This window comes from Chiloscyllium punctatum, chromosome 6 (assembly GCF_047496795.1).
Source record: "Chiloscyllium punctatum isolate Juve2018m chromosome 6, sChiPun1.3, whole genome shotgun sequence".
Taxonomy (NCBI): domain Eukaryota; kingdom Metazoa; phylum Chordata; class Chondrichthyes; order Orectolobiformes; family Hemiscylliidae; genus Chiloscyllium; species Chiloscyllium punctatum.
The window spans coordinates 34,274,284-34,301,717 of record NC_092744.1 but is presented as its reverse complement, the minus strand read 5'-3'; the positions used below and the strand labels follow the sequence as shown (position 1 = coordinate 34,301,717).

General features: G+C 41.0%; 1 protein-coding gene and 1 long non-coding RNA gene across 2 annotated transcripts in view; one reads left to right on the top strand and one right to left on the bottom strand.

Moving 5' to 3' along the window:
- The window catches only part of LOC140478858 (UAP56-interacting factor-like), a 30,718-nt gene extending 4,119 nt beyond the window's left edge, over positions 1 to 26,599 (bottom strand). Inside the window, exons 1-8 of the mRNA XM_072572395.1 lie at positions 26,440 to 26,599; positions 22,577 to 22,720; positions 13,791 to 13,948; positions 9,543 to 9,658; positions 9,204 to 9,300; positions 1,655 to 1,713; positions 967 to 1,002; positions 1 to 72 (exon numbers count right to left, since the gene is read on the bottom strand). Of these exons, the coding sequence (XP_072428496.1) occupies positions 1 to 72; positions 967 to 1,002; positions 1,655 to 1,713; positions 9,204 to 9,300; positions 9,543 to 9,658; positions 13,791 to 13,948; positions 22,577 to 22,720; positions 26,440 to 26,500 (743 nt within the window). The 5' untranslated portion in view covers positions 26,501 to 26,599. The remainder of the gene's footprint in view (positions 73 to 966; positions 1,003 to 1,654; positions 1,714 to 9,203; positions 9,301 to 9,542; positions 9,659 to 13,790; positions 13,949 to 22,576; positions 22,721 to 26,439) is intronic.
- On the top strand, positions 10 to 27,319 carry LOC140478859 (uncharacterized). Its single transcript, XR_011960882.1, has 2 exons — positions 10 to 79; positions 27,085 to 27,319. It is a non-coding gene; the product is annotated as an uncharacterized lncRNA (long non-coding RNA).
- Positions 27,320 to 27,434: the final 115 nt, after the last annotated feature.

Sequence of the window (27,434 nt, the reverse complement as noted above, 5' to 3'; positions counted from 1 at the left end):
TCTGTATTTTTGGCAGATGGGTTCTGAATGGACACAGTCAAAATTCCTCCACTGCTAACGGGAATGCGACCTCTGAAAGGTAGGAGAAGCAGTTTAAACCGTTGGCGTTTTCAAGTATGTGTGTGACTGACAATCATAAAATAATCTATTTTATTTTCTTGAATTCCAAACTTTATTGTGCACTGTGCTTTCCAAAAGTATTTGTCATTTCTGTGCATAAAGCAACCAAGGAATGTTGGACTCATTAAAAAATATACAAATCAAAAAGGAGGAGTCAGGCACTTAACTCCTTGAGCTGACTGCACCATTCCATGGGATCATGTTTAATCTAATTATGCCACATTCCTGCCTAGCCCTTTGCCTTGCTCATTGTTCCAACCAGGTGAGGAGTGGTGAATTGCTCCTCTCTTTTTAACCCTATTGGTCAGTTGCACAAACATTTTAATTTATTTTTAAGTACGTAGGTATCAAATTTAATTCAAGCTTGTTAATCAGATCAAAAAGTGGAGAAGAGCCAAATCCAAGCTTTTCTTGGGTGAGAGTGAAGTTTGATTATCTATTAAACCTGCAAAAATAACAATATATGCTTTCATTGGATGTGAGTATCACTAGCTAGGTCAGTATTTGCTGACTATTTTGAATTGAGCAGCTTGCTAGGTTATTTCAGAGTATTGTTAAGAACTTTGCTATAGTGATTTATTTCTAAAACTGCACTGAAATATTAAACATATACATAAAAATATTCATAGGTAAAAACAGAACAAATTGGGTAATGCTCAAATATGGCAGCTTCTAATTTCGGCCAGCTGCATTAAACTTTTAAATTGCACTGTGTAAGCAAGACTCAGTTAGAAGTACCAACTTGCTTTCTTTCACACATAGCACAATCATTATTCCCTTATCCACCTAATAAAAATTTTGTGACTGAAGATAATATTTTCACCAATCTTCAGTTTAATGACTTACTGGTCGAATGTAGCAGCACTAGAATTGGTTAGCCACCTGAAAAATAAAACTTAAAAATCAATTTCTGTATTTTCAAAAGTAACATTCTTGAGGCATAGGATGTGGTATTATACATTTTGAAATTAAGGTAAACAAAGGGAAAACATGGAATTACATTCATTTCAGATACCATACATCATGCAGCAATTTCTTGTTGTGAGAACATGTGGAGTATCTTACACAACTTGCTTGAAGCACAGCAAATATTATCCATTAAAAAGACATAGAAATTTTTTTTGGCAGGGGTGGAAGGAAACAAAAAAAAGGTGTGGAGAAACTAGCAATTTCCACATTTCCTTTCCTTTAATACAATAACCATCTTGAACTAGAATTGTCACACACAAAACTCAAAGAAGTTGATACATCAGAGATCTGATTGGATTCTTCCAGAGACAAAAGGCCATGAAGAATGAAGATAGTACCAGGAGACATGGGTTTTGAACTTTATTTGTAATGGGTTTAAAGATACCACTCAAAGCAAACGCATGGTAGCAATTTATAGCTATATCTAAATAAATGAAGTACAATCTTGTGATTCTCTTCAGCATCAGACTTTATGGGCTTCGTGCTGGAGCTTGAAAACATCGTCTAAATGTGGAAAGTAATTTTAAACCGTTCTTTCAGCAGCTAGTTCAGTTTTTAAACTTACGCTCGTGTCCTTTTATTAGTAGCTGCTTCTTTCATCCCTTGTTCAGTTTTCATATGCACCTGCATTTAATAGCACAGATCAGACAAGATTTAATAAAAAGCAAAAGACAACAGATTCTGGAAATATGAGATAAAAGCAAAATACTAGACAAACTCAGTAGGTCTAACAGCGTCTATGGTGGGAGAAACAGTTAACGTTTGGAGTCTAATTATTCTTGATCGGAACTGAGGGGAACTGGAAAACGACTAAGTAAAGATTTTATCTTTTAATTTTCTCTATATTTGATTATGGATTGAAGTAGGGCAAAAGACTATTTAAAAATAAAAGGATGGCGGAAGGGATAACTGCATTTTTAAGGCAGGTTACTGACACTCCCAAGTGTTATTTACATGCTGTTTGTTCAAGTGGGAGATATTGCAGTACACAAGTTGGCACCAGGTCATGTGTAGTAGACAGGCAGGAGGCTGAGAGAACACAGCAAGTCAGGCAGCATCAGGAGGTGGAGAAGTTGACATTTCGGATGTAACCCTTCTTCAGTCTTGGAATGCTCTATAGAATGACCAGCTGTTGATGATGGAGGCATCCTGCTGACCATCAACTATATGTGAACATCAGGTAAGAAGCCTTCAGTGCTCTAGAAAGGGAGGTGCTCTCTACAATTTTAAAAAAAATCTAAAGCCTGAGGAAAGCCAGTTTATTTTCTATCACCAGTTGCGCTAAGTCGTCAGATGCTTTATACATTGTGACTCCTACAAGTAAGTGAAAATACCTAGAGGAGAGAGCACGAAGTATCTGGCAAACCAAAAAGATCATCGAAGCAAACCATGGGGTCTGAGCTTGACCAACCTTCCCAGTGTTTCCCTCCACCCATAAAACCCAATTTTTAAAAACCTCTATGAATGTGCAGGGAGAGTTTCAGGAGGTTGAAGTTTTAACCAGTAAGGTTATCTGTCAGCAGTTCATAGATTCTAGCTGCAAATGAACAACTATTTACTTGGAATAATTAGCAACTTAAATACAGATACCTCTTCCATGCTTTCTATCAGCCTGGGCATACAAGGATAAAGAGAAATAAGAGAATTTTGTGCATCTTATGAAAATGTCAGCAATGCTTAACTGTATCTATGCTTCCAAAGTACAAGTCCATCTTTTACTCCAGCGGCCTACACTGAACAAAATGTCAACGTTTGTGGAAAACTTACTACTTTCTGAATTTGCGCTAAACATAATTAGTTCTGCTCAAACCCTATTAACAAGCTATAAAATTAAGCTTAATTAATCTAATGAAAGACAATGCAAGTTGAGGAGTCAAATTTGTACAAATAGTTTTCCGAATGTTCTTCAAAAAAGAGAAACCTATAATGATCGACCAGATTTGATCCGTAAGCAAATTGTCACTGTTTGACTTTCACTGTCCTCTGAAGTTGCCGAGCAAGTTATAACAAATCCAACAGTCTCCATCGGACCAACAGATCCACGTCAGATGCCATATCACTTGCCCTTCACTCCTCCCCAGAACATCGTGACACCAAGTACAGCTACCTAAGAATCCAACTCATTGACTACAGTTCAGACTTCAACACTATTATCCCCTCAAGACTAATTAGTGATCTCGGACTAAGCCCCACTCTCTGCAACTGGATCCTCAGTTTGCTATCCACAGGCCACAATCAGTGAAGACTAGGGACAATATTTCATCCTTATTAACACTCAGCACTGGAGCCCCCCCAGGGATGCATACTCAGCCCCCTTCTGTACTCACTGTGTATCCATGACTGCATCGCCAAATACCAGGCTAATGCCATTTACGCGTTCGCTGATGACACCACCATAGTTGGTCGAATCTCAGATGGCAACGAAACAGACCACAGACGGGAGGTGGAAGACCTGGAAAAATGGTGAACTGAACAACCTAGCTCTCAATGCCGGCAAAACCAAGGAACTCATTATTGACTTTTGGCAGGACGTTACTCATACCCCCCCTACATATTCACAGCATAGAGGTGGAACAAGTGGAGAATGTCAAGCTCCTAGGAGTGGTCACCCACAAAAAGCTTTCTTGGACTCTTCATGTGGATGCACTGGTTACAAAGGCCCAACAACTTGTCTTCCTCAGGCAGCTGAGGAAATCTGGCATGACAGGGAATACCAACTTTTATAGGTGCGCCATCGAGAGCATTCTGTCTCGACGTATCACCAACCAGTATGACAACTATACCATTCAAGGTTGGAGATGGTTACAGAGAATGGTGAACTCGGCCCGGACAATCGTAAAGACCAACCTCCCATCGATAGAATCCATCTACCAGGCCTGCTGTCAAGGAAAGGCCGCCAGCATCCTCAATGATCCATCCCACCCTGGCAATGTTTATATGCAACCTCGACCATCAGGGAGAAGGTACAGAAGCCTGAACGCACACACCAGCCAGTTTCAAAACAGTTTCTACCCCATTGTTAGAATACTGAATGGACTCAAACTCTCAACGTTTGCCTGTACCTGTGTTTTTGCTTTTACTGCTGTTTACCTATTATTTACTAGTTATGCTACTTAAATCTGATCTGTCTGTATTGCTCGCAAGACAAAACTTTTCACTGTGCCTCAGTACACGTGAGAATAAATTCAATTCAATTCAATTCAAGTAGAATTGAGCAATAGCTGCATCCTGCCCCATCACAACCTACAGTCACAATTTACAACCTTTGCAGTAGATCCAGGTATTTAATAAATAAAACTCAAGAAAAGAAATGCTGACATCTCAGACATAGTACAACAGAATTTTTAAAAAAAAGTGTCTTCAGGTTGGCAAAAGACCTAGTATGCCCAGAAAAAGGGGGAGAAAATTAGTCAGAGTTGACATTCCTGATTACCAATCAGTATTCCTTCCAAATTGAAATGGATTAACTAAAATACATCAAGGTCACTGACGCATGTTGGCTCAGTGGTTAGCACAGCTGCCTCTCAGCACCAGGGACTCAGGTTTGATTTCATGTTTGTGTGGAGTTTACACATTTTCCCTATGTCTGCGTAGGTTTCTTCTGGGTGCTCCTGTTTCGTCTCAGTCCATAGATGTGCAGATTAGGTGGATAAGCTATGCTAAATTTTCCAGCACTTTCCAGGGATGTGTAGGCTAAATGGATTAGCCATGATAAGTGCAGGGTTACGGGGACAGCTTGGGGACTAGGTCTTGATGGAATGCTGTTCGGAGGGTCGGTACAGACTTGATGAGCTGCATGGCTTCCTTTCACCCTGCAGAGATCATATGATCCTTCTTCAATGATTCTAAATTCAAGTTTCCACTACCAGAACAACTACTTGGGCAAAATATAAAAGGATTTTCTTGTATTTTTTGCATTGTATCCCATGTATCAACACCATCAGGAAAGGAATGAAAAGTGTTCAAGCAAGGAAATAGGGAAAAGAAAAATCCAAGCAATCACCAGAAATCTGAATGTTACATCAAGTAAATAGACATACAAAAGATATTCAAGTCAATAATGAAGTTTTCAAAAAACGCCCTTGGGGACTTCCATTTTATAACTGAGACTCAAAGGAAATTAATTTAATTTCAAAGATTCATATTATCAATGTATGAATTTAACATGCGAACAGGAGTAGGCCATATGGCCTATCACGTCAGCTCCACAATTTGATCATGGCTGATAGTTTCTCAACCCCATTCGTCTGCCTCCTCCCTGTGACCCTTGATTCCCTTACTAATCAAGAACCTACTTACCTCTAGCTTACGTACACTCAATGGCTTGGCTTTATTACTGTTATTAAGCCTGCTGTGCTATTCAATTAAATCATGGTTGATCTTCCTCAATACTCCTTTCCCACACTATTTCCTTATCCTTTGAGATAATTAGTCTCCAGAAATCCAATGATTTCTGTCTTGAACGTGCTCAGTGATTTAGCTTGCACAGCCCTCTGGAAATAGAAGGTACTGAATCTTTGGAGCTCTGAGTGAAGAAATTCCTCCTCATTCCAGTTTTAAATGAGCTTTCCATCATCCTGATATTATCTCCCCTAGCTTTAGACTGATCCACAAGGAGAAACATCTGCCAAGGATCACCCCTCATTCTACAAAACTCAAGCAAGTGTAGATCTCTCCCTTTAAGAATATCCTGCCAATGCATAAAGTAACGATGAACCTCCATTGCACATCATTCTTTGATAAAGGGGATTAAAGAGGTACATAACATTCCAAGTGTGGTCTCAACAAGGCTCTATACAGCCTCAGTAAAACATCTTTACTCCTATGCTCAAATCCTCTCGAGACAAAGGTCAATGCGCCTTTGACTTTCCTAATGACTTGTTGCACCTGCATGATAACCTTTAGCTACTCAAGTCACTCCGATCCCTTGAAATATCCACACTTCCCAACTTTTCACCATTTCAGTAACATTTAGCATGAATTTTTTTTCCATTAAAATAAAGAACTTCACACTTATTCCATCTACAATGTTTTAGTCGATACATTTGGCCTGTCCAGGTCTCCTTGAAGCTTCCTTGCATCAAACTCCTAAGTTAGGTTCTCTCTCAAATTGGCATGGAGTGTAAATTTGGAAGATTATAATTCATATCCACACCCAAATCATTTGTATAAATTGTGAATCTAACACTGATCCTTACGGCACCTTACTTATGACAGCCCGTCATCCTGACAATGGTCTGTTTAGTCCCACACAGTTTTTTGTCTGCTAACAAATTCTCAATCCATTCGAAGATATTTTCCCCAATTCTATGTGCTCTAATTTGATTAATTTCTTGTGCAAGACCTTTCCCAAGTCGTCAGAAAATCCAAATAGACCACAGCTGGTGGTTCTTTTTCTGAGGTCCAAGTAACATCTTCAAAAAAAAACCTCCCTATATGTTACAAACACAATTTCCTTCTTATAAACTCATGTTAATCCAACACAATTTTACCATTTTTCAGAATGTCCAGCTTTTAGATACATTATAATCAATTGTAACATTTTTCCTACTACTGACACCAAACCAGTGCTTCTGCTTTACCACTCACCCTGTTCAACCCCACTCCACCAAAATACCAGGGTTATACTTGCTACTTTCCTGTTCGTAGGAACTTTTCCACAGTATACAGAATTTTAAAAACATCAACTATGTCTCCAGCCACCTTTTTAACATGCTGGGATAAAGTTCATCTGGTCTGCAGGATTTATCAATATTCAACCCAGTTCAGTTTCCAAGCATTGCGATTTAACTAATACTGCTTTATTTAACTCCTCAACTTCAGAAATCTCTACTGCTGGATATATCTTCAATGCAACAAAATTCTGACTGTTCTCCTCAGGGGAAATTAATGCCTTTACAAGTCGCAAAACCAATCAGCTAACATAATGTCAGGGGATTCCTGCACTATCTTCCTGATTCTGTTAGACTGCCTGGCAGTCACTTACTCAATTTCTGCCCTCCACACTTCTAGATTATGGTATGACCACTTTTCGATCCATGTAGTACTCGGCCTTGTGGATGAATCACCAACTCCAACCGCTACTCAAGCTCCAAAAACTGGTGTTCAGGTTTCTGGAGCTAGTGTATGGAGTGTGACATGGTCATCTAAGTCACCGGTAGTGTCTAGTGCTTTCCACATACAACTGGACACTCATTCTACACCACCAAAACACTGGCTGTTTTACTGCAGAGGAAACGCTGAGGAAGCACACAAGCTGGACAATAGGTCAATCAAGAATTTTATCTAACTACCTTTAGGGGAAGAAATCAATTTTTTTCGATGACTTTCTTTTTGGAAGGTAGAAGACAGAGGGAATGTTGCTTTTCAACTGGAGGCCTGCGACCAGCAGTGTGCCACAAGGATCGGTTCTGGGTCCACTGCATTTAGTTATTAAATAACTGATCTGAATATGAAGTATGGTAAGTCGGTTTGCAGATGACATCAAACTGGAGGTGTGGTGGACAGTGAAGAAGGCTACCTCAGAGTCCAATGGGATCTTGATCAGATGGGCCAACGGGCCAAGGAGCGGCAGATGGAACTTAATTTTGACGAATGTGAAGTGCTTCATTTTGGAAAGACCACTCAGGGCAGGACTGAAACACTTAATGGTAAGGTCCTGGGGAGTGTTACTGAACAAAGAGATCTTGGAGTGCAGGTTCATAGTTTCTTGAAATTGGAGTCATAAGTAGATAGGATAGTGAAGAAGACGTTTGATAGGCTTGCCTGTACTGGTCAGTGTATTGACCATAGGAGTTGGGAGATCATGTTGCGGCTGTACAGGACATTGGTTAAGCCATTATTAGAATACAGCATGCAATTCTGGTCTCCCTGCTGTAGGAAGGATGTTGTGAAACTTGAACTGGTTCAGAAAAGATTTACAAGGATGTTGAGCTATTGGGGGAGGTGGAATAGACTGGGGCCATTTTCCCTGGAGCATCGGAGGGAAAGATAGGGTGAATAGACAAGGTCTTGTCCCCAGGGTAGGGGTGTTCAAAACTAGAGAGCATAGGTTTAAGGCAAGAGCGAAGATCTTTAAAAAGGGGCCTAAGTGGCAACTTTTTCATGCAGAGGGTGGTGCATGGAATGTGCTGCCAGAGGAAGTGGTGGAGGCTGGTACAGCTGCAACATTTCAAAGGCATCTGGATGGGTATATGAATAGGAAGGGTTGAGGGGGATTTGGGCTGACAAATAGCAACAGACTAATTTCTGATGTCTGGTTGACATGGACGAGTTGGACTGAAGGGTCTGTTTCCATGCTGTACAGCTCTATGACTCCAAGTAACATAGGCAACAGAGAGTCCATCATCGGAGGAAAGACAAACTCTTAAGTTTGGGACCCTAAGCTTGTAACTTACAATATTACGTTCCTAAGACTCTGCTTAAATTGGGACCCGACCAGACACCCTGAAAATATTTTAAGAAAGCCTAGACCCTAACCTTTTCTTATCTTACAGGCAAATGTCAAGTGTCTGATCCTGATGTAACGTAACTGCTCAAACTACTCAACATTGAGCAAAACAAAAATTTATTTAAACACTCGAAGTTAAAATATAACCAAAGAAAGAGGAATTTAGAACTACAACTCTATTGAAAAACTTAACGTGATAGATACAGTAATTTTTACTAATTCCTTGTTCCAATGAACATATGCCTTGACAAAAAAAAAGGAAAATTCAGACAGATTCTCCCATGCAGTTCTCCAATCCAGGAGATATTCACAAACTTCCCAACTCTGTTGAGACCCACATAGCTTCTGATGCTACTGAAAAACCAAACCATAAAAATCCTAATCTGAGAAATCTGGCCACACCCATTCAGGCTGTTTTAAAAAAAAACAAGGTCTCCCAAGCTGCTTACTCAAGTGGTCATAACTAGTTATGCTCTGCACCTCTTGTTCAATGTCACTCTTAAAAAGAAACCAGGACAAAATAACCTCTTCAAGTTACAGCATCATCACAACAGTGATTGTCTTTATTATCAATATATATTCATAGTAATCACACTTAATGAACACAACAGATTTTCTGAAATGGAAATGTTGAGCTATTTCTTTCAGGTGAAACTTTCCATACCTTTAAGCCTCTTCTGAAAAGAAATGTAGCTTGTCGCACCTCTTTGTTTTGCTGTATCTTTGCTGGAGTCCTGTAAGAATTGGTTTGCACTGGGTTCCTGAAAATCATATGGCATGAAGGATTATGATGCAAGGACATGTTCTTCGAGAATGAAGAAACTAAATAGTGTTTACTTGAGTCTTAATGAAATGTAATTATTTGAGGTAGTTTTCATCATTTGTCTGCAACTCTTCAGTTGAGGAACATTTGTGGTCCCAATGTGCAAGAATTACTTGAGCCTTTATGCTCCACTGTTAAACAGTGCCTCCCTAAACATGGCACTGTCAATTATCTCCTCACCTGCTCCTCAGCTGGACTGAATGCTTCAGCGTTGGCATGCATCTCCATTGTTCTTCGTTCTGTCTCAGAACTGATGTGGTACTCTGGAGTGGAGCTCTTGATCTCTGTCCAGCCTGCTGAAATCATTTAGAAGAAATCAACACCAAATACAGACAGCCTAGAGGAGAGGATAGGGAGTGGGAAGGGAGGAGAGGAGAGAGATGAAATCAGATATCTTATCAATCAAACCTCACATCAAAATACACCAATTTACACATATTTGATTGTGTATCTCCAAATCAACATATTTTCGTCATATTGTAATTGGTTTAATTTCAACTTGCTTATATCTATTAGATCAATAACTTGTCCCTATCCTTAGATTAAAAATGTGTCTTTTAAGAATGCTTAATGTGAAAATAGTTTATTTTTGCATTGATAATTTGCAGCTATTTCCTGTATGTTTCATTTCGTTCTCTTTTTACACCGGTTCATTTTAGTACTACAAATTACTATTGCATACAGCAATGCAATGATTATGCCACTAGATTAGTGATCCATATACTGTTGGACTGCTATAAAAAGGGAACTCATTCACTAATTGACACAGACATTTTGAGGGAGTGAAAATTTCACATGAAAGCAGGTTATTTGGAACAGAGACTGCCATATTTTCTGACACTTCAGTCTTACATCAATGTGATTGATTTAACTCCCTTCTGAAGTAGCCCAACAAATATCACTCAAAAAAAAACTCCTTAACACTCTTCGGACAGCTCAGGATGAGCAATAAACACCAATCTTAACAGCCAGCAAATAAAATCAGCATCCACATCCCAAGGACGCAGGTTTAAATCAGTCCTAAGTTCAGTAGAGCCTATAAACATAATTTTTCCTTCCAAACAGTGCACCATCAGAATAATACAAAACACTAAATATTCCACAATTGGAATTAGCACCCATAAAAAAAAGACGTGGAGAAAATAGAACCAAATTGGCTTAGGTACCCACTCAATTAATTCTTAAACCACCATGGCTGTGAAGCAAAAGTCATGGAAAATAGGCAAGAAAGAATCAGTTTTGTCTTGAATGTCTCAGTATCAGCAAACTGCATGACACATCTAGACAAAGGGTCTAGCATTTTTGTGCAACTGTATTACAGCAAGGAGACAAACACGCGACATGCTGGACATCTAAAATTTAAACTTTTGACAGCTACAAACTCTTTTTCTTTAATATTCCCCATCAACTATGCAGGATCATCTCAAGTGCATCTCTTACGAACTGAATGCAATTAATTAGTCATGACTTGGAGGTGCCGCTGTTGGACTGAGGTGGACAAAGTTGAAAAATCACAACACCAGGTTATAGTCCCAACAGGTTTATTTGGAAGCACTAGCTTTTGGAGCACTGCTCCTTCATCAGGTAGCCAGCAGAGTAGGACCATAGTGCAGAGCAACCTCAATTATCCAAATACCAATTATCAGCAAATCGAATTATCCAAAGGAGATTTCAAGGTTCCGAGAGAAACATTACATCAACGATGTGTATCCAACACTGATCGCATCTTTTGTTTAAAATGATTAGAAGTGCTGCTGAGAACAGTCTCGGATTGATAGGAGCTCAGACACCGTCTCTAAATGACTGACCTCCCACCCCCTTCCTCTCTCTTCTCACACTTTCCCTGCAGTTCTACACAGACTTGTACCCGAAACTGCTCCCCCCTTCCCCAGATAATCTCTCTAACATGGTCCTGTACAGGGCAGAGGTGGAATTTGTCAAAAAGTTTGTGTGCGCGCGCATGTGCGCACACTCTATTTGGAGACTCACCCCGAAAAGACAGTAGCAGCAGCAGTCTTGTTGTTGGTGTCCAGTCTGGCAGCCCCGGAGAGGGGGCTGGGGTGCGGGTGGAGGGTTTGGGTGTTCAAGTGGGGGGGGAGCAGGTGGAAGGGCGGTATTGGACGGTTGGGGAGCAGGTGGAAGGGCGGTGTTGAATGGGGTTAGAAAGCAGATGGAGGGGCGGTGTTGGACGGGGTTGGGACTCGCGTGCACTACTGCTAGTTGCCTGAACGGAGAGCAGACTGAATAGAAAACTCCAAGCCCCACAGCAAAGGCATTGAATTGATTAACCGAATAATCAATTATCTGAACAAAATAGTGCCTGCCCATCTCGTTTGGATAGATCGAGGTTCCCCTGTACACAGAAGTTTTAGCAAAAGATCATAGTGTCAGACACTGATGCGATATATTGAACAAACCTAGATTGTTGTTAAGTCTTTCATATTTTAGAATGGGTTGCAGGTTTTGATTCATTGATATGTAAATTCCAGAACTTCTTTCAAGTCACATTCCCGAGATAAGTTTTAAAAAGTGAGATCTCAGCTCAGATAATACATTAAAGGTGTGAGGTTAGAGTCTGTATGTATTCCATTCTTAAGTCAGACTGGTTTTATTTCCAAAGAAGGAATTTATAAAATGTCACATGGATTATAAAAAGTATTGACTGCCTTCAGATTGTGCGCTTTTTGAATAGAGAATGTATCTGCAAATACAAATTTATCCCATGGTGGGGGGTGGGTGAAGAGCGAGAGAGCGCATGTTTGCGGGAAAGAGGGAGACAGTGAAAGTGTGTGTGTGCGTGCGTGCGCGCGCCCGTGCTTGATAGAGTGTGTGCATGAGTGTGATGGAGTGTATGCCTGAGAGAGGGTGTGCACATGGGGCAAGTATGGTGGTGGTGACCATGAGAGCGTGAGTGTGAGTATTTAAGAGAGTGTATAATGTAATGTAGCTGATAGCCAAGTTTGGTACCCATGAGGATGGCCTCAACCATGATCTTGGGTTAATGTCACACTGCAGGTGACCCCACTACATAACACACTCTCGCACACAAGCACACATACTCGAGCAGACTCTCTCTCTCATACACATGCTCTCTCTCAGGCACATACACCCTCATCCCCCCCACAGGCATATACACCATCACACTCATGCGCGTGCGCACACACACACACACACACACACTGAAGCACACTCACGCTCAAGTCTATGGAGTGAATTTGCATTTGCAGATACATTCTATTTTGCTCAAAAAGTGCACACAATCTGTCGGCAGTCAATATTTTTTATAATCCATGTGACATTTTATAAATTCCTACTTTAGAAATAGAATAGCCTGACTGAAGATTGAAATACATAATCTAACCTCTCACCTTTAATGCATCGTCTGAGCTGAGATCTCACCTTAAGTTATCTCTGAAATGTGACTTGAAACAAGTTCTGGGACTTAGATATTAATGAATTGAAACCGGCAACCCATACTAAAAGATGAAAGACTTGACAGCAATCTAGGTTTGTTCAATATATCGCATCAGTGTATGACACTACAATCTTTTGCTCGAAATTCTGTGTCCTATCATCCTACTTCACTAGCTACCTGATGAAGGAGCAGCACTCCAAAAGCTTGTACTTCCAAATAAACCTGTTGGACTATAACCTGGTTTCATAATTTTTAAGTAATTAATTAACGAAAAAGTATTTTGTCGAATTGCTGTCATTCTAAATTTTGGAGGTCAAACAAGATGATGACTGAAAAAAAAACACAAGTGGTTCTTATAGCTTTCTCAGTGAGTTTCCTATGACCGACTCATCAGGAATTTTCAAATCAGATTGATTTTAAACAGGCTAAACCAATTTAAAGATTAGATAGATTCATAAAGTCAGAGATGTACAGCATGGAAACGGACCCTTCGGTCCAACTCGTCTATGCCGACAAGATATACTAACCTAATCTAGTCCCATTTGCCAGTACTTAGCCCATATCCCTCTCAACCCTCCCTATTCATATACCTCTCCAGATGCCTTTTAAATGCTGTAATTGTACCAGCCTTCTCCACTTCCTCTGGCAGCTCATTCCATACACGCACCACCCTCTGCGTGAAAAATTTGCCCCTTCAGTCGCTTTTATATCCTTCCCCTCTCAACCCGAACCCATGCCCTCCAGTTCTGGACTCCCCTACCCCAGGGAAAAAACCTCGTCTATTTATCAATGCCCCTCATGATTTTATTCTGGAGCAAAGTAGAACATACAATACTTCTAAATTTGAAGGGATAACTACCCATCATCTGGTGGAAGGAGAAATATGTTGTTTTCCACTCACTTTGATTTCAGTCACAGTCACAACCAATCATTTATTGCACAAATAATTGTTCTAAACAAGTGAATGGATCATAAACAGCAAATGCAAAGCAATGAAACCCTATGTAATTTACCTTCCGACTTGGTGCCACCCTATTTAGTGGGTTGATCCACTTCCGTAGCATTAAAGCCTTCCTTGCTGCCAGGCCAGTTATTATACCATGAAACCGTCTCCGCCATGGACCAGAACTTCTCCTCTTTCCCACAGGTACCGGTTTATTTACAGCTGTTCCTATATGATTTATGAAATAATTGCTTATTCAAACATTTCATTATTGCTCATTAGACTCAGCTGTTTATGACATGTGAAGACCTCTTGGGATAAATACTGATATTTCAAAAACAGTTCAATTACAAAAGAGAATTACAAAAAATTGCATAAATATTTATGTCATCCATGACTACAGGCGAGATGCCTGATGAGTAGGTGGTAGCCAATGTTGTGCCCTTGTTTAAGGGGTGCAAGGAGAAACCAGGGAACTACAGACCTGAGAATCTGACTTCAGTTGAGCCTAAGTAGTTGGAGGGGTTTCTAAAAGACAGCATTTATGAACATTTAGAAAGGCAAACATTGATTAGGGATAGTCAGTATGGTTTTGTGCAAGGAAAAGTGTCTCGCAATCTTGACTGAGTTTTTTGAGGAAGAAGTGACCAAAAAGATTAATGAGGACAGAGCAGTAGACGTTATTACTTGGACTTTAGTAAAGCCTTTGACAAGGTTGTCCATGGCAGATTAATTAGTAAAGTTAGGTCACATGGGATTCAGGGGGAGTTTGCCAATTGGATACATAATTAGCCAATACACAATGCCAAGAGATAGAGTGGTGGTGGAGGGTTGCTTTTCGGATTGGAAGTCTGTCACCAGTGGTGTTCTACAGGGATTGGGCCTGGGCTGTCTTTTGTTTGTCATTTATGTACATGATTTGGATGAGAATATCGAAGGCATGGTTAATAAGTTTGCAGCTGACACTAAAATTGGTGACAGTAGACAGTGAACAGGATTTTCTAAGATTACAAAGGGATCACGATCAAATGGGTCAATGGGCTGAAAAATGGCAGATGAAATTCAATTTGGAGAAATGCAAGATATTGTATTTTGTTGCAACAAATGAGGCAGGACTCATACAATTAACGGTAGGGCCTTGGACTGTGTCATAGAGCAGAAAGATCTAGGGGGTTGAGGAACATAATCCTTTGCAATTTGTGTCACATGGACGGGGTGGTTCGACAAGCATTTCACACACTTGCTTTTGTTGCTCACTCCTAGGAGTGTAGGAATTGGGAAGCCATGTTGAGATTGTACAGGATATTGGTGAGGCCTCTTCTGGAGTACTGTGTTCAGTTCTTGCCACCCAGTTACAGGAAGGATATTATTAAGCTAGAGAGGGTTCAGAAAAGATTTAGCAGGATATTGTTGTGAATCAAAGGTTTGAATTATAAAGAAAGGCTGGATAGGCTGGAAAGTTTTGCACTAAAACGTAGGAGGTCAAAAGGTGACCTCAGACGTTTATAAAATCATGAGGGTTAATGGTAGATGTCTTTTCCCTAGGATGGGGGATTTCAAGACTCGGGGGCATATTTTTAATGTGAGAGGAGAAATATTTTATAAAGACACAAGGGTCGAACTTTTTACAGAAAGGGTGGTTCACATGTTGAATGAACTTTGAGGAAGTGGCAGATGTGGGCACAGTTACAACCTTTAAAAGTCATTTAAGTAAATACATGAATAAGAAATGTTTGGAGAGATATGGGCCAGAAGAGGGTAGGCATGACTGGTTTAGTTTGGGATTATGTGTAGCATGGACTGGTCGGATCAAAGGATCTGTTTCCGTGTTGTATGACTCTGATATGCTGATCTGATGATTTAGGATCAACAAAATGCCTCACTTTCAGAGAATTTATTTCTCATATATCCCAACATCTGATTTTTAAAAAAATAAGAACAATCAATGTGAACCAAACATCTGTAGTTCGATGCTGTGGACCAAAGTAAATTGGAACTGATTTATGACTGCACACACTCATTTTAATTGACCAAATTAATTTACATCAATTCTGTCCATTCTGTAGCAGACTCAGAGGTAGACCCCAAGATCATCAAGACAATTAAAAATCCCTAAGCATCGAAATGATGAGGTCATGTCATACTCCCAGGAAAGGTCAGTCACTTTTTTTCTTTCCTAGACATCCAAAAACCTTCTTTACTAAAAAGAATAAGGTCACAAAGTTCACTACTTAAACTAAAAGAATTTTACGACACAAAAAAGCCCATGAATACTAATAACTACACCATCTTAAATAGTCAGTTACATGAGAAAAATTAAAAAATACACTGAACACAATTATTAAAACTCTAAAAGTAATTTATTAATTCAAATTTCCTTCTACACACCTAAGGTACAAGGTTTCTTGGACCTTCCACTGACTTCTGGCAAGGTTGGTATTTCAAATCTCAAATGGCCACATGGCTATCGACTCCCTGTTCAACACAGATATTATAGTACTACAAGCCTATTCACCTCTGGTCAGAATTCAGTTGTTGTATAAACTGTGGAGTGTTCTTTAAGACTTTGGGTAGCCGAGTTAGGAAGGAAAGGAAAAGAAAAGGAGAAACGGAGGAAGACAGCAAGAGTTCTTACATGTAGCATTGTAGAACCCTATGCAGTGTTAATTGAGTCCTTCAATTATTACGAGTTTCAAATGCTTTTGGCCTGCGTACAGAAACTAAAATTAATTTGCTGCAGCCAACTTGTTCTAAATCAAACTGCCTGAATGTAAAACCACACACACACACATAGAAATATAATCACCTACAAGTAACTTGTTCACATTTTGCTTTTTTTAAAAATTGCAAAGTTCCTAGTCAGCTTGCTTACATAATAATCCCTGAAAGTGAGTTGTGTTTTATTAACAATCTTCGAAAGAACTAGGTTACTATGCAAGACGTTATTAGCCCAACCAATAAATTTCTTCCTGAATGCTCCATTTATCAAGTAAAGGCTTGTCACCCAAGCTAATCTCAAAAAACTTGGAAAAGAAAGCTCAAAACAATGCAATATTCCAGTGATACAGCAACTTTAATCATGACACTTGAAAACCAACATCACCACAATCAGATAAAAGCAAAACAGTTTGGCGGCTGGAGATGTGAAATAAAAACAAAGTGTTGGAAAAACTCAGCAGTCTGTCAACATCTGTAGAATATGCAGAGTTCATGTTTAACAATGTCATAATACTATTCTACAAATTTACTTCTTTTTATTCCTTCTATAGAAAGAATGGTGGAGCTGGAGCTGGATGAACTTTGGAGCATTTAGAGGTAGAGGGGGTTATTAAGAGGAGTTACAGGAAGGTAGTACGCCACAGCCACGTGAAGAAGGTAGATGGGTTACCGTCAAGGATAGGAAAGCAAACCGGCAGGCAGTGGAGGGATCTCCTGTGGTGGTTCCCCTCAACCAAAAGTATACTGTTTTGGAGGGGGGGGGGGGAAAAGAGAGAACGATCTACCAGTGGTAAGCAATGGGGCACAAGTCTCCGACACACACACTGTCCCTGCTGCTCACAAGGGAAGGGAGAAGAGGACCAGAGCTTTCGTCACTGGGGACTCCATAGTTAGGGTGACAGCTAGGAGGTTTTGTGGGAACGAGAGAGACTCACAAGGTTTGTTTGCCTCCCAGGTGTCTGGGGTCGTGACATCTCTGTTCATGTTTTCAGGATCCTTGAAGGGGAGGGGGAGCAGCCCCAAGTCGTGGCCCATATAGGCACCAACTGACATAGGTAGGAAGAAAGGTGGGAATCTAAGACAGAAATTCAGGAGCTAGGGTGGAAGCTTAGAACTAGAACAGAGTTGAGATCTCTTGTTTGTTGCCCATGCCACGTGCTAGTGAAGCGAGGAACAGGGACAGAGCAGAACTGAACACATGGCTGCAGGGATGGTGCACAAGGGACGGTTTTGGATCCTTGGATAAATGGAGCTCTTTCTGGGGAAGATCGGACCTCTACAAACAGGATGGTCTTCACCTGAACCAGAGGGGTACCAATATCCTGGGAGGGGAAGAGGAGGATTTAATGCACTTTGGTGGTGGTGGGGGGGAACCTCAATTGCAGTTCCACTGTACAGGAGGTTGAGGTAGTGAGGTCAGGGATAGGTTTACAAGGTCATGAGAAGGCACCGATAACCAGGATGTTGGTTTCAAATGAGTGTACTTCAATGCCAGGAACATCCGGAATAAGGTGGTTAAATTTGCAGCATGGGTTGGTACCTGGGATTTTGATGTTTTGGCCATTTCAGAGACACGGATAGAGCAGGGACGGGAATGGTTGTTGCACATCCAGGATTTAGATGTTTCAGCAAGAACAGAGATGATGGTAAAAGAAGCAGGTGTGTGGCATTGTTAATGAAGGGTAGTGTTACAGCAGCTGAGAGAATGTTTGAGGACTCATCCACTGAGGTAGTTTGGGCTGAGGTTAGAAACAGGAAAGGAGAGGTCCCCCTGTTGGGAGTATTGTATAGGCCTCCAAATTGTAGTTATTATGGATGACTTTAACTTCCCAATATTGACTGGGAATACTATATTTCAAATAGTTTGATGGGTCAATTTTTGTTCAATGTGTGCAGGAGGGTTTTCTGACACAGTATGTGGATAGGCCAACAAAGTGGGATGCCATATTGGATTTGGTACTGTGGCATGAATACGGCCAGGTGTTAGATTGGAGGTTGGTGAGTACTTTGGCGATAGTGACCATAATTACATTTACAATACCAATGGGCAGGGATAGGTATATACCGCAGGGAAAGAGGTATAACTAGGGGAAAGGCAATTATGGTGTGATTAGGCAAGATTTAGGATGTATAGGATGGGGAAGGAAACAGCAAGGGATGGACACACTTCAAATGTGGAGCGCATTCAAGGAACAAATACTACGAGTCCTTGCTAAGTATACACCTGTCAGGCAGGGATGGAGTTGTGGAGAGAAGAAGCCATGGTTTACTAAAGAACTTGAAGCTCTTGTCAAGAGGAAGAACAAGGCTTATGTGAGGATGAGGCGTGAAGGCTCAGATGGGGTGCTTGAGAATTATAAGTTAGCCAGAATAGATCTAAAGAGAGCGCTAAGAGGAGCCAGGATGGGATTGAGGTTGACAAAGAGCAAGTTTTAGCAATTTTGAATGATCTGAAAATAGGTAAGAGCCCGGGGCCGGATGGGATTTATCCTCAGATTCTCTGGGAAGCCAGGGAGATGACTGCAGAGCCTTTTGCTTCGATCTTTATGTCATCATTGTCAACAGGATTAGTGCCAGAAGACTGGATGATAGCAAATGTTGTTCCCTTGTTTAAAAAGGGGAGTCAGGACAACCCTGGTAAGGCCAGTGAGCCTTACTTTGGTTGTGGGTAAGCTGTTGGAAAAGGTTGTAAGAGATAGGATTTATAATCATCTGGAAAGGAATAATTTCATTTGGGATAGTCAACATGATTTTGTCAAGGAGGAGAAAGTGAGGACTGCAGATGCTGGGAATCAGAGCTTAAAAATGTGCTGCTGGAAAAGCACAGCAGGTCAGGCAGCATCAAAGGAGAAGGAGAATCGACGTTTCAGGCATAAGCCCTTCATCAGGAAACCCAGACATTCCTGAAGAAGGGCTTATGCCCGAAACGTCGATTCTCCTTCTCCTTCTCCTTTAATGCTGCCTGACCTGCTGCGCTTTTCCAGCAACACATTTTTAAGCTCTGATCCCCAGCATCTGCAGTCCTCACTTTCTCCTAGTTAATTTTAACCTACTGCGAATTCTCTTGCAAGGATGCCTTCCTTGAAGAAGCTCTCCTCCTCCCTCCACAATGATTTTGCCACGGGTAAGTTGTGCCTCACTAACCTTATTGAGTTCTTCGAGAAGGTGACAAAAAGGATGGATGAAGGTAAAGCGGTCGATGAGGTGTATATGGACTTCAGTAAGGCATTTGTTAAGGTTCCACACAGTAGGCTACAACCCACCCTCCCATCCTGGCACTTTCCCCTGCCACCGCAGGAACTGTAAAACCTGCGCCCACACCTCCTCCCTCACCTCTATCCAAGGCCCTAAAGGAGCCTTCCACATCCATCAAAGTTTTACTTGCACATCCACTAATATCATTTATTGTATCTGTTGCTCCCGATGCGGTCTCCTCTACATTGGGGAGACTGGGCGCCTCCTAGCAGAGCGCTTTAGGGAACATCTCCGGGACACCTGCACCAATCAACCACACTGCCCCGTGGCCCAACATTTCAACTCACCCTCCCAATCTGCCGAGGACATGGAGGTCCTGGGCCTCCTTCACTGCCGTTCCCTTACCACCAGATGCCTGGAGGAAGAACGCCTCATCTTCCACCTTGGAAAACTTCAACCCCAGGGCATCAATGTGGACTTCAACAGTTTCCTCATTTCCCCTTCCCTCACCTCATCCCAGTTCCAAACTTCCAACTCAGCACTGTCCCCATGACTTGTCCTACCTGCCTATCTCCTTTTCCACCAATCCACTCCACCCTCTCCTCCCTGACCTTCATCCCCTCCCCCACTCACCCATTGTACTCTATGCTACTTTCTCCCCACCCCCACCCTCCTCTAGCTTATCTCTCCACGCTTCAGGCTCACTGTCTTTATTCCTGATGAAAGGCTTTTGCCCGAAACGTCGATTTCGCTGCTCCTTGGATGCTGCCTGAACTGCTGTGCTCTTCCAGTACCACTAATCCAGAATCTGGTTTCCAGCATCTGTAGTCATTGTATTTGTGCAATAAGGTAAAAACAGAGTTTCAGGATTGAAGATAATTTAGTGGTTTGGATCAGAAATTGGCTAGCTGAAAGAAGAACAGAGGGTGGGGGTTGATGGGAAATGTTCACCCTAGAGCTCAGTTACCAGTGGTGCACTGCAAAAATCTGTTTTCGGGCCATTGCTGTTTGTCATTTTTGTGCATGAACTGGATGTGGGCATAGTAGGATGGGTTAGTAAATTTGCGGATGACACGAAGGTAGGCAGAGTTGTGGATAGTACTAAAGGATGTTGTGGGTTACACAGGGACATAGATAAGATGTAGAGCTGGGCTGAGAAGTGGCAAATGCAGTTTAATGCAGAGAAGTGTGAGGTGGTTCACTTCAGACAAAATAACAGGAATGCAGAGTACTGGACTAATGGTAAAATTCTTGGCAGTGTAGATGAACAGAGAGATCTCTGTCCAGGTGCATAAATCCCTCAAGTTGTCACCTAGGTTGATAGGGCTGTTAAGAAGGCAGATGGTTTGTTGGCATTTATTGTTAGGAGTATTGAGTTTCGGAGCCACGAGGTCATGCTTCAGCTCAATAAGACACTGATATGGCCGCACCTGGAGTATTGCGTACAGTTCTGGTCACCGCATTATAGGAAGGTGATGGAAGCTTGGGAGAGAAAATAAAGAGTTCAGAGGAGATTTACTAGGATGTTGTCTGGTATGGAAGGGAGACCTTACGAAGAAAGGCCGAGGGAATTGAGGCTGTTTTCATTGGAGAGAAGGAAGTTGAGAGGTGACTCAATTGAGATGTATAAGATAATCAGAGGGTTAGGTAGGTGGACAGGGAGAGCCTTTTTCCTCGGATAGTGAAGGCTAACACAAGGGGGCATAGCTTTAAATTGAGGGGTGATAGATTTAGGGCAGATATTAGGGGTAATTTCTTCACTCAATAGTGGGGGCATGGAATGGCCTGTCTGCAACAGTGTTAGACTCGCCAACATTAAGGGCATTTAAATGGGCATTGAGCAAACATATGGATAATAATGGAATGGTGTAGGTTAGATAGGCATCAAATTATTTTCACAGGTCGATGCAACATCATGGGACAAAAGGCCTGTACTGCGCTTTAACATTCTATGTTCTGATGCCTTGAGAGCAAATCAAAGGAAATGCCTCAAGGCCACAAGTTTAAAAATACACTTTTAATTGTTAACTAATCCAGATTTAACCTTGTCAACCACAAATGTTCTTCTTCATCCCCACATATTCAAATCATACTATAATACCAATTGGATGAATGGCAGGAACCTTTCAACAATTCTCAACACAATCCTTTCAAACCCAAGACTTAATAGCTTCCACAGCCTATTTATCCATCCAGATCATTACAGTTAACTAGTATTCTAAGCTCACCTAATGTCCATGTACTGTATGCACCTTCCAGCAGTGAACAATGGTCATGGGCAGGACAGGTTTGCTTTTTCAAACTCCTCTTACCCAAGGCTAACTGGTAAACTTTAAAACTGTGACATCTGGGCTGGTAAATGTAAGCAAACAAAAAAAAAACACGAATAAACCTGGAATTATTTTTAAATGGGCAGTTAAGTTACTGACATGAACTCTTAGCAAGGATTTTAAAAGTGAATGTTTTGATAATTAATCATAGTCCATAGGGACTATATGTACAGCTTAAGGGGCAGCAATTCATATAATTCTGGGGCAAGGAAAGTAGGCGGGCCTTCATAAGTTTCTATAGCCAGCATGGAGATTAGACATATACCAAATGAGTTAGCTAACCTCAATGAGCTGACGGTATAATTATTTTTATTCACTCATGGACACTGTTTAAAATACCTTTTAATTTTTTTCATCACGGAATTAAAAAGGTGCATTGACACAAAGAGATTACATGTAAGGAAGACATGAAATAACCCAGACATAAATTATGCATGCTTCAACTTTGACAGAATAACTAACATTGAAAGAAGGCTACCAAATGACCAAGTTTCCAATTTTGGTTAACTCATACATGTTCCAGCATTCCAGGAACTTCTCAGCTTACTGAGACATTTGTTTATGACAAAACATACTCTGGACTGAACAGGAACTTCACAAGTTCTAAACTTACCAAATCGCTGTGGCATTCCACTCCAACTGCTTGATCTCTTCTGTTGCATTTTGAATTGGAGAGATCCATTTAATGCCTGTTTTCCCTTCAGTTGCAGAGGTTTCTTTACATTCCGCTGTTGTTTATTCAATTTAATTATATCATCTGTTGAACCATAACAAAGTCAAAGGATGCTTTGAAAGTCGGTTATATCCAATGGAAAAAAAATATTTTGAAAACACAAACTAAGTTACAGCAGCTGTCTTAAAATCAAGTTATAAGAGTATCAGAGGGGATAATGCAAACAGCTGCTGTGTTCAAAACTAGGAAGGGAGAGATGAGCTCCTGAAGTTCCTGTCCCAGCTGGAAACACAACAGTGATTGTCAAGTGAGGACAGCATTGGCTGTGGTACCTCCCACAATTGAAGTAGCCAGGGAAATGGTTTTAAGTTTTCATAACACAAATGGCAACATAGGGGGCACGCACTGATGCAAAAGGAATCATTTTCATAACAATTGTACCTTCAGGAAAAGTGAAGAAAAAAAATTGAGAAAGTAGCAAAAAAAGACATTCAAATTGTGGTCAAAGCCAATAAGTTTGTTCTCCAGATCCAGAATACAAGTAATAGAAATGTAAAATACTTACAGATTTATATTTCAATATTCTGGTTTGCTGATTGAGAATATCTGAACACTTTCAGCAACAGTTGGGATGAGACTTTTTAAACAGAAGTTTCTCCACTGGAACGAGAGGAGGCTTGTGGGCCAAGGGGGCTGAGAGATAAATGGAGGGGTGTAGAGCTTTGGGGCGGGGGGGGGGGGGGGTATAGCTGGTCATGCAATAGGTAGATGAAAGTGGGGTTGAAAGTGACAAGGTGAAGCAGATAGGTGGTAAGAAAGATGGACCACTATCTTTCAAGAGGTTCAAGAGGGCAGTGGCAGGTTGGAAAGTTGGGACTGGGATAAGGAGAGGGGAGGGGATATGGCAAAATGGTGAAATTCACATTGATCCAGTGTGGTTGGAGGGTCCCAAGGAAGAAGCTGAGGCTTTTTTCTTCCAGGTGTCAGGTGGTTAGGGTTTGGCGATGGAGAAGGCCAGGACCTGCATGTCCTTGGTGGAGCGGGTGGGGGAGTTCAAGTTTTCAGCCACAAGGCGGTGGAGTTGGTTAGGATAGGTGCCCCAGAGATGTTCTCTGAAACAATCTGCAAGTTGGCATCCTGTCTCCCCAATGTATAGGAGATCATATCAGGTACAATTGATCAAACCTAGACTGCACAAGATCTTTCTCAATACCAATATTTGCTGGCTTCTCATTTTTCCAAAATTAGTTTCTCTTTTCCTGTCAAAGCAATGATTTCAATTTTATTCATACTAATCCATTTGCCACCTGATACCATGACTATGTATTTTGTTTTTTCAGCAAATTGTCACTTTGTGATGTAGGTTTGTTCAATACATTGTATCAGTTGTATGACACTGATCTTTTTCTATAAATTCTGTGTCCTGTGATCCTGTCCCATTAGCTACCTGGCAAGGAAAAGAACACTGAAAGCTTGTACTTGCAAATAAACCTGTTGGACTATAACCTGGTGGTGTGATTTTTAACTTTGTCCACCCCAGTCCAACACTAGCACCTCCACATTATAATGCAAAGGAGCAAATTTGAAAGGAAACTGCTCAGGGTGATCTCTCAAAGAAAGGTAATGATGAAACCATATAGTCTGCACATGTACAATTCTGTAGCCATGCCTTATTTCCATACTCAATCACGTTCCAAGCAAGCACACAGTCAACACAAAAACATGATGGGCTTTTGCCCGAAGCTACGGTTCTCCTGGTCCTCAGATGCTGCCTGACCCGCTGTGCTTTTCCAGAATAACATACGTGACTCATCTCCAGTCCTCACTTTCGCCTACAAAAGCATGGTATACTGCATATTCAATTTGAAGCAAAGCATAGCAAGTATTGGAAATATAGATAGAGAATAGTAAACAAGAATGAGTCATTTTCAGCTTAGCAGGTCCTTACTATGGGGTTTTGCCAGGATCAATGTTTGAATACAACTTTTTCAAATTTGCAATCATGGCCGTAGATCAAACAAGATGTAGTATACTTGCTGACAATGCAAGACTTGGTGGGAAAGCAAGCTACATTACATGGAGGATAGTTAGCAAAGTAATTGCAAAGTGACAATTTTCAAGAAAAAAAAGGACATAGGCCACGTGTTAACAGATGCAAAAAAAGTAGTATGCACAATATTGAAATTAGTTGCTTTGACAGGAATAGATAAAATTATTTTCAGAGTAAGAAACCAGCAAGTGTTGGCATTGAGCAGGATCTAGATGTCCTTGTGCAAGAAAGGAAATGCTAATATGCAGGCATAGCAAATAGTATGTTAGCATTTTTTTGGCAAGAGGTTGGAGAAGCAAGTGTTTAGATCAGAGTGGTGCTGGAAAGGCACAGCAGGTCAGGAAGCATCCGAGGAGCAGGAAAAAAAATCAACGTTTCAGGCAAAAGCTGTATTCCTGATGAAGGGCTTTTGCCCGAAACGTTGATTTTCCTGCTCCTCGGATGCTGCCTGACCTAAACTCTGGTTTCCAGCATTTGTAGTCCTCACTTTTGCCTGGTTGGAGAAGTAAGGCAGCCCTAATTTAATTGGATGTGCTTTGGTGAGACTACACCTGATAGTTTTGGTCTCCACACCCAGTGGAGACTAAACTTGCTTGAGAGGGAATGCAACAAAAGGTCTACTATGTCGATTCTGGTTATATTGTTAAAAATCACAAATACCAGGTTATAGTCAAATAGGTCTATTTAGAAGTACTAGCTTTCAGAGCACTGCTCCTTCATGCCTGATGGAGCTGTTACTTAACCTGATTGTAACCTGGTGTTCCTGATTGTTACCTTTGTCCACCCCAGTACCTTCACATCCTGGTTATAGTGGGCTGGCCTAAGAGGTCAAATTCTGTAGAATTCCAATTCCTCTAGAATTTTGAAAAATTAGGGGTGATCTCAAGAAAACAAAATCCTGAGACAGCTGGGAGGAGAGATTTTGAAATACCCCGAAACGAGGAAGCAATACGACGAGGATACGGGCAACATTTCAAACAAAGATACAAAGAAAATTCTTCATTCAGATTGTACATCGGGCTGCAGATGCTTGAACTGGACAGGAAAGTAGAATTACAGCAGGAATCTGACATGGTTTATTTAGGGGGTAAAAACAATGACTGCAGATGGTTTATTTAGCTTTCACTTATCACTTATGGCATTAATAAAAACAATAAATATTATTTTCATGAACGTTACTTTCAGCATTAAAAGCCAAACAAAGTTAATTAAGAAAAACATTGCATGTCAATTCTTCAAGAACAATTTTTTCAACAAAGTATAGTATTAAACTACTTAGGGAAGAGCAGGGAAAATATTCATGGGATTTACATATAGTTCACCTATTCTCAATGTTGCTCAGTATAAATCCCGAACAATTAAGCAAAGTAATGAGTTCTACAATATCACGTTTAATTTGTTCTATTTTACATTCCTTATATCACTCTACAATTACCCGTCCCCGTAACGTAATGCAAAATGAAACCGATCAATCGCAGGGTTACAAAAAGGAAGATCTATGCTTTACTGATGTACATAAATCGCCAGTAACACAAGATTTCAGTAGATGAGTGCACATCTCTCCACATCAACGCACACCGCCCTCCTTTTACCACTAACAGCCCCATGTTGTCCCCAGCTCCGGAGGCTGTCCAGGCCATGGCCGGGATACTCACATTTACCGCCCCGGACCGAATATCAATCCTCCTCCCCGAGAGCCAGATCAATCCCCACGTAAACTTATAAACTTCAACGACAGCAGGCTCCCACTTACCGAGAGACATGTCAAGTTTGTCAGGCCAAGTATCTCCCAATACCGCCACATTCCTGTTCATGATGACTGTGCCGCCAACTTCCCAGCCGCCGCCACGTTTACGTCCAGCGCCTACCTCATCACGCAATCTCACGGGAACTTTATTTTGCTCAGATCTCGAACTAGCTTTTGGAAGGACTCCACACTGCCTGGACGTGGATGAAATGTGTTTCTGCTTGAATTAAGACGCTGAGCAATATAAGTTTGCAAACTTACTTAAATTAATAAGAGTATTCAATGCGGTTGATGGCATGATTACTGTCTAGAACCTTTATTTACATAAAATGACATCAGAGGTCACATGAGAATGCCAAGCCTTGTATGGAAAGTATTTGTCCAAAAATCCTTTTCATATATATATAAAAAAAACTATCAGTTGCAAATTACTAGAAGTAGTTGGTTGGTAGAGAGAACAAGAAGAGCAAAAAAACGTTTATTCTTACTCGTCTGTTACAATTCTGTCTGTCCATGCATACAAGCACAGTATACATAGAATTGAATGTTTTCATTTTTGGCAATGGAGTTATTATTCCAGAACACAATAAGCCTTCTGTTCTGAAGAAAGGTCATTGGATTTGCAATATTAATTCTGCTTTCTCTCCACAGATGCTACCAGACCTGAGTTGCTCTCGCAATTTCTGTTGTAAAGCCCAATTCCCTGCTATGCAAACAGATCCCTCAGCTTCCTGTCTCTGATCGATTGAAGGACTGATGCAGGAAGACATTCCAATCAAACAACTTCACTTTCTCCAGGGATACAGAGACCAAGTCCTCCCCTTTGGCTGTAATAATGACAGGCTACTAAAGTCTCTTAAATAAAAACCCTCGTCTATCCCTCAAAGATCTGCTGCAGACTTCTTTGTACATTTGTACCTCTTCCCAGTATTTCCTGATGGGCATTTTCTAACAGATGTTCTATCACAAGTTTTTTTCCTTTATAATTTCAAGGGAACAGA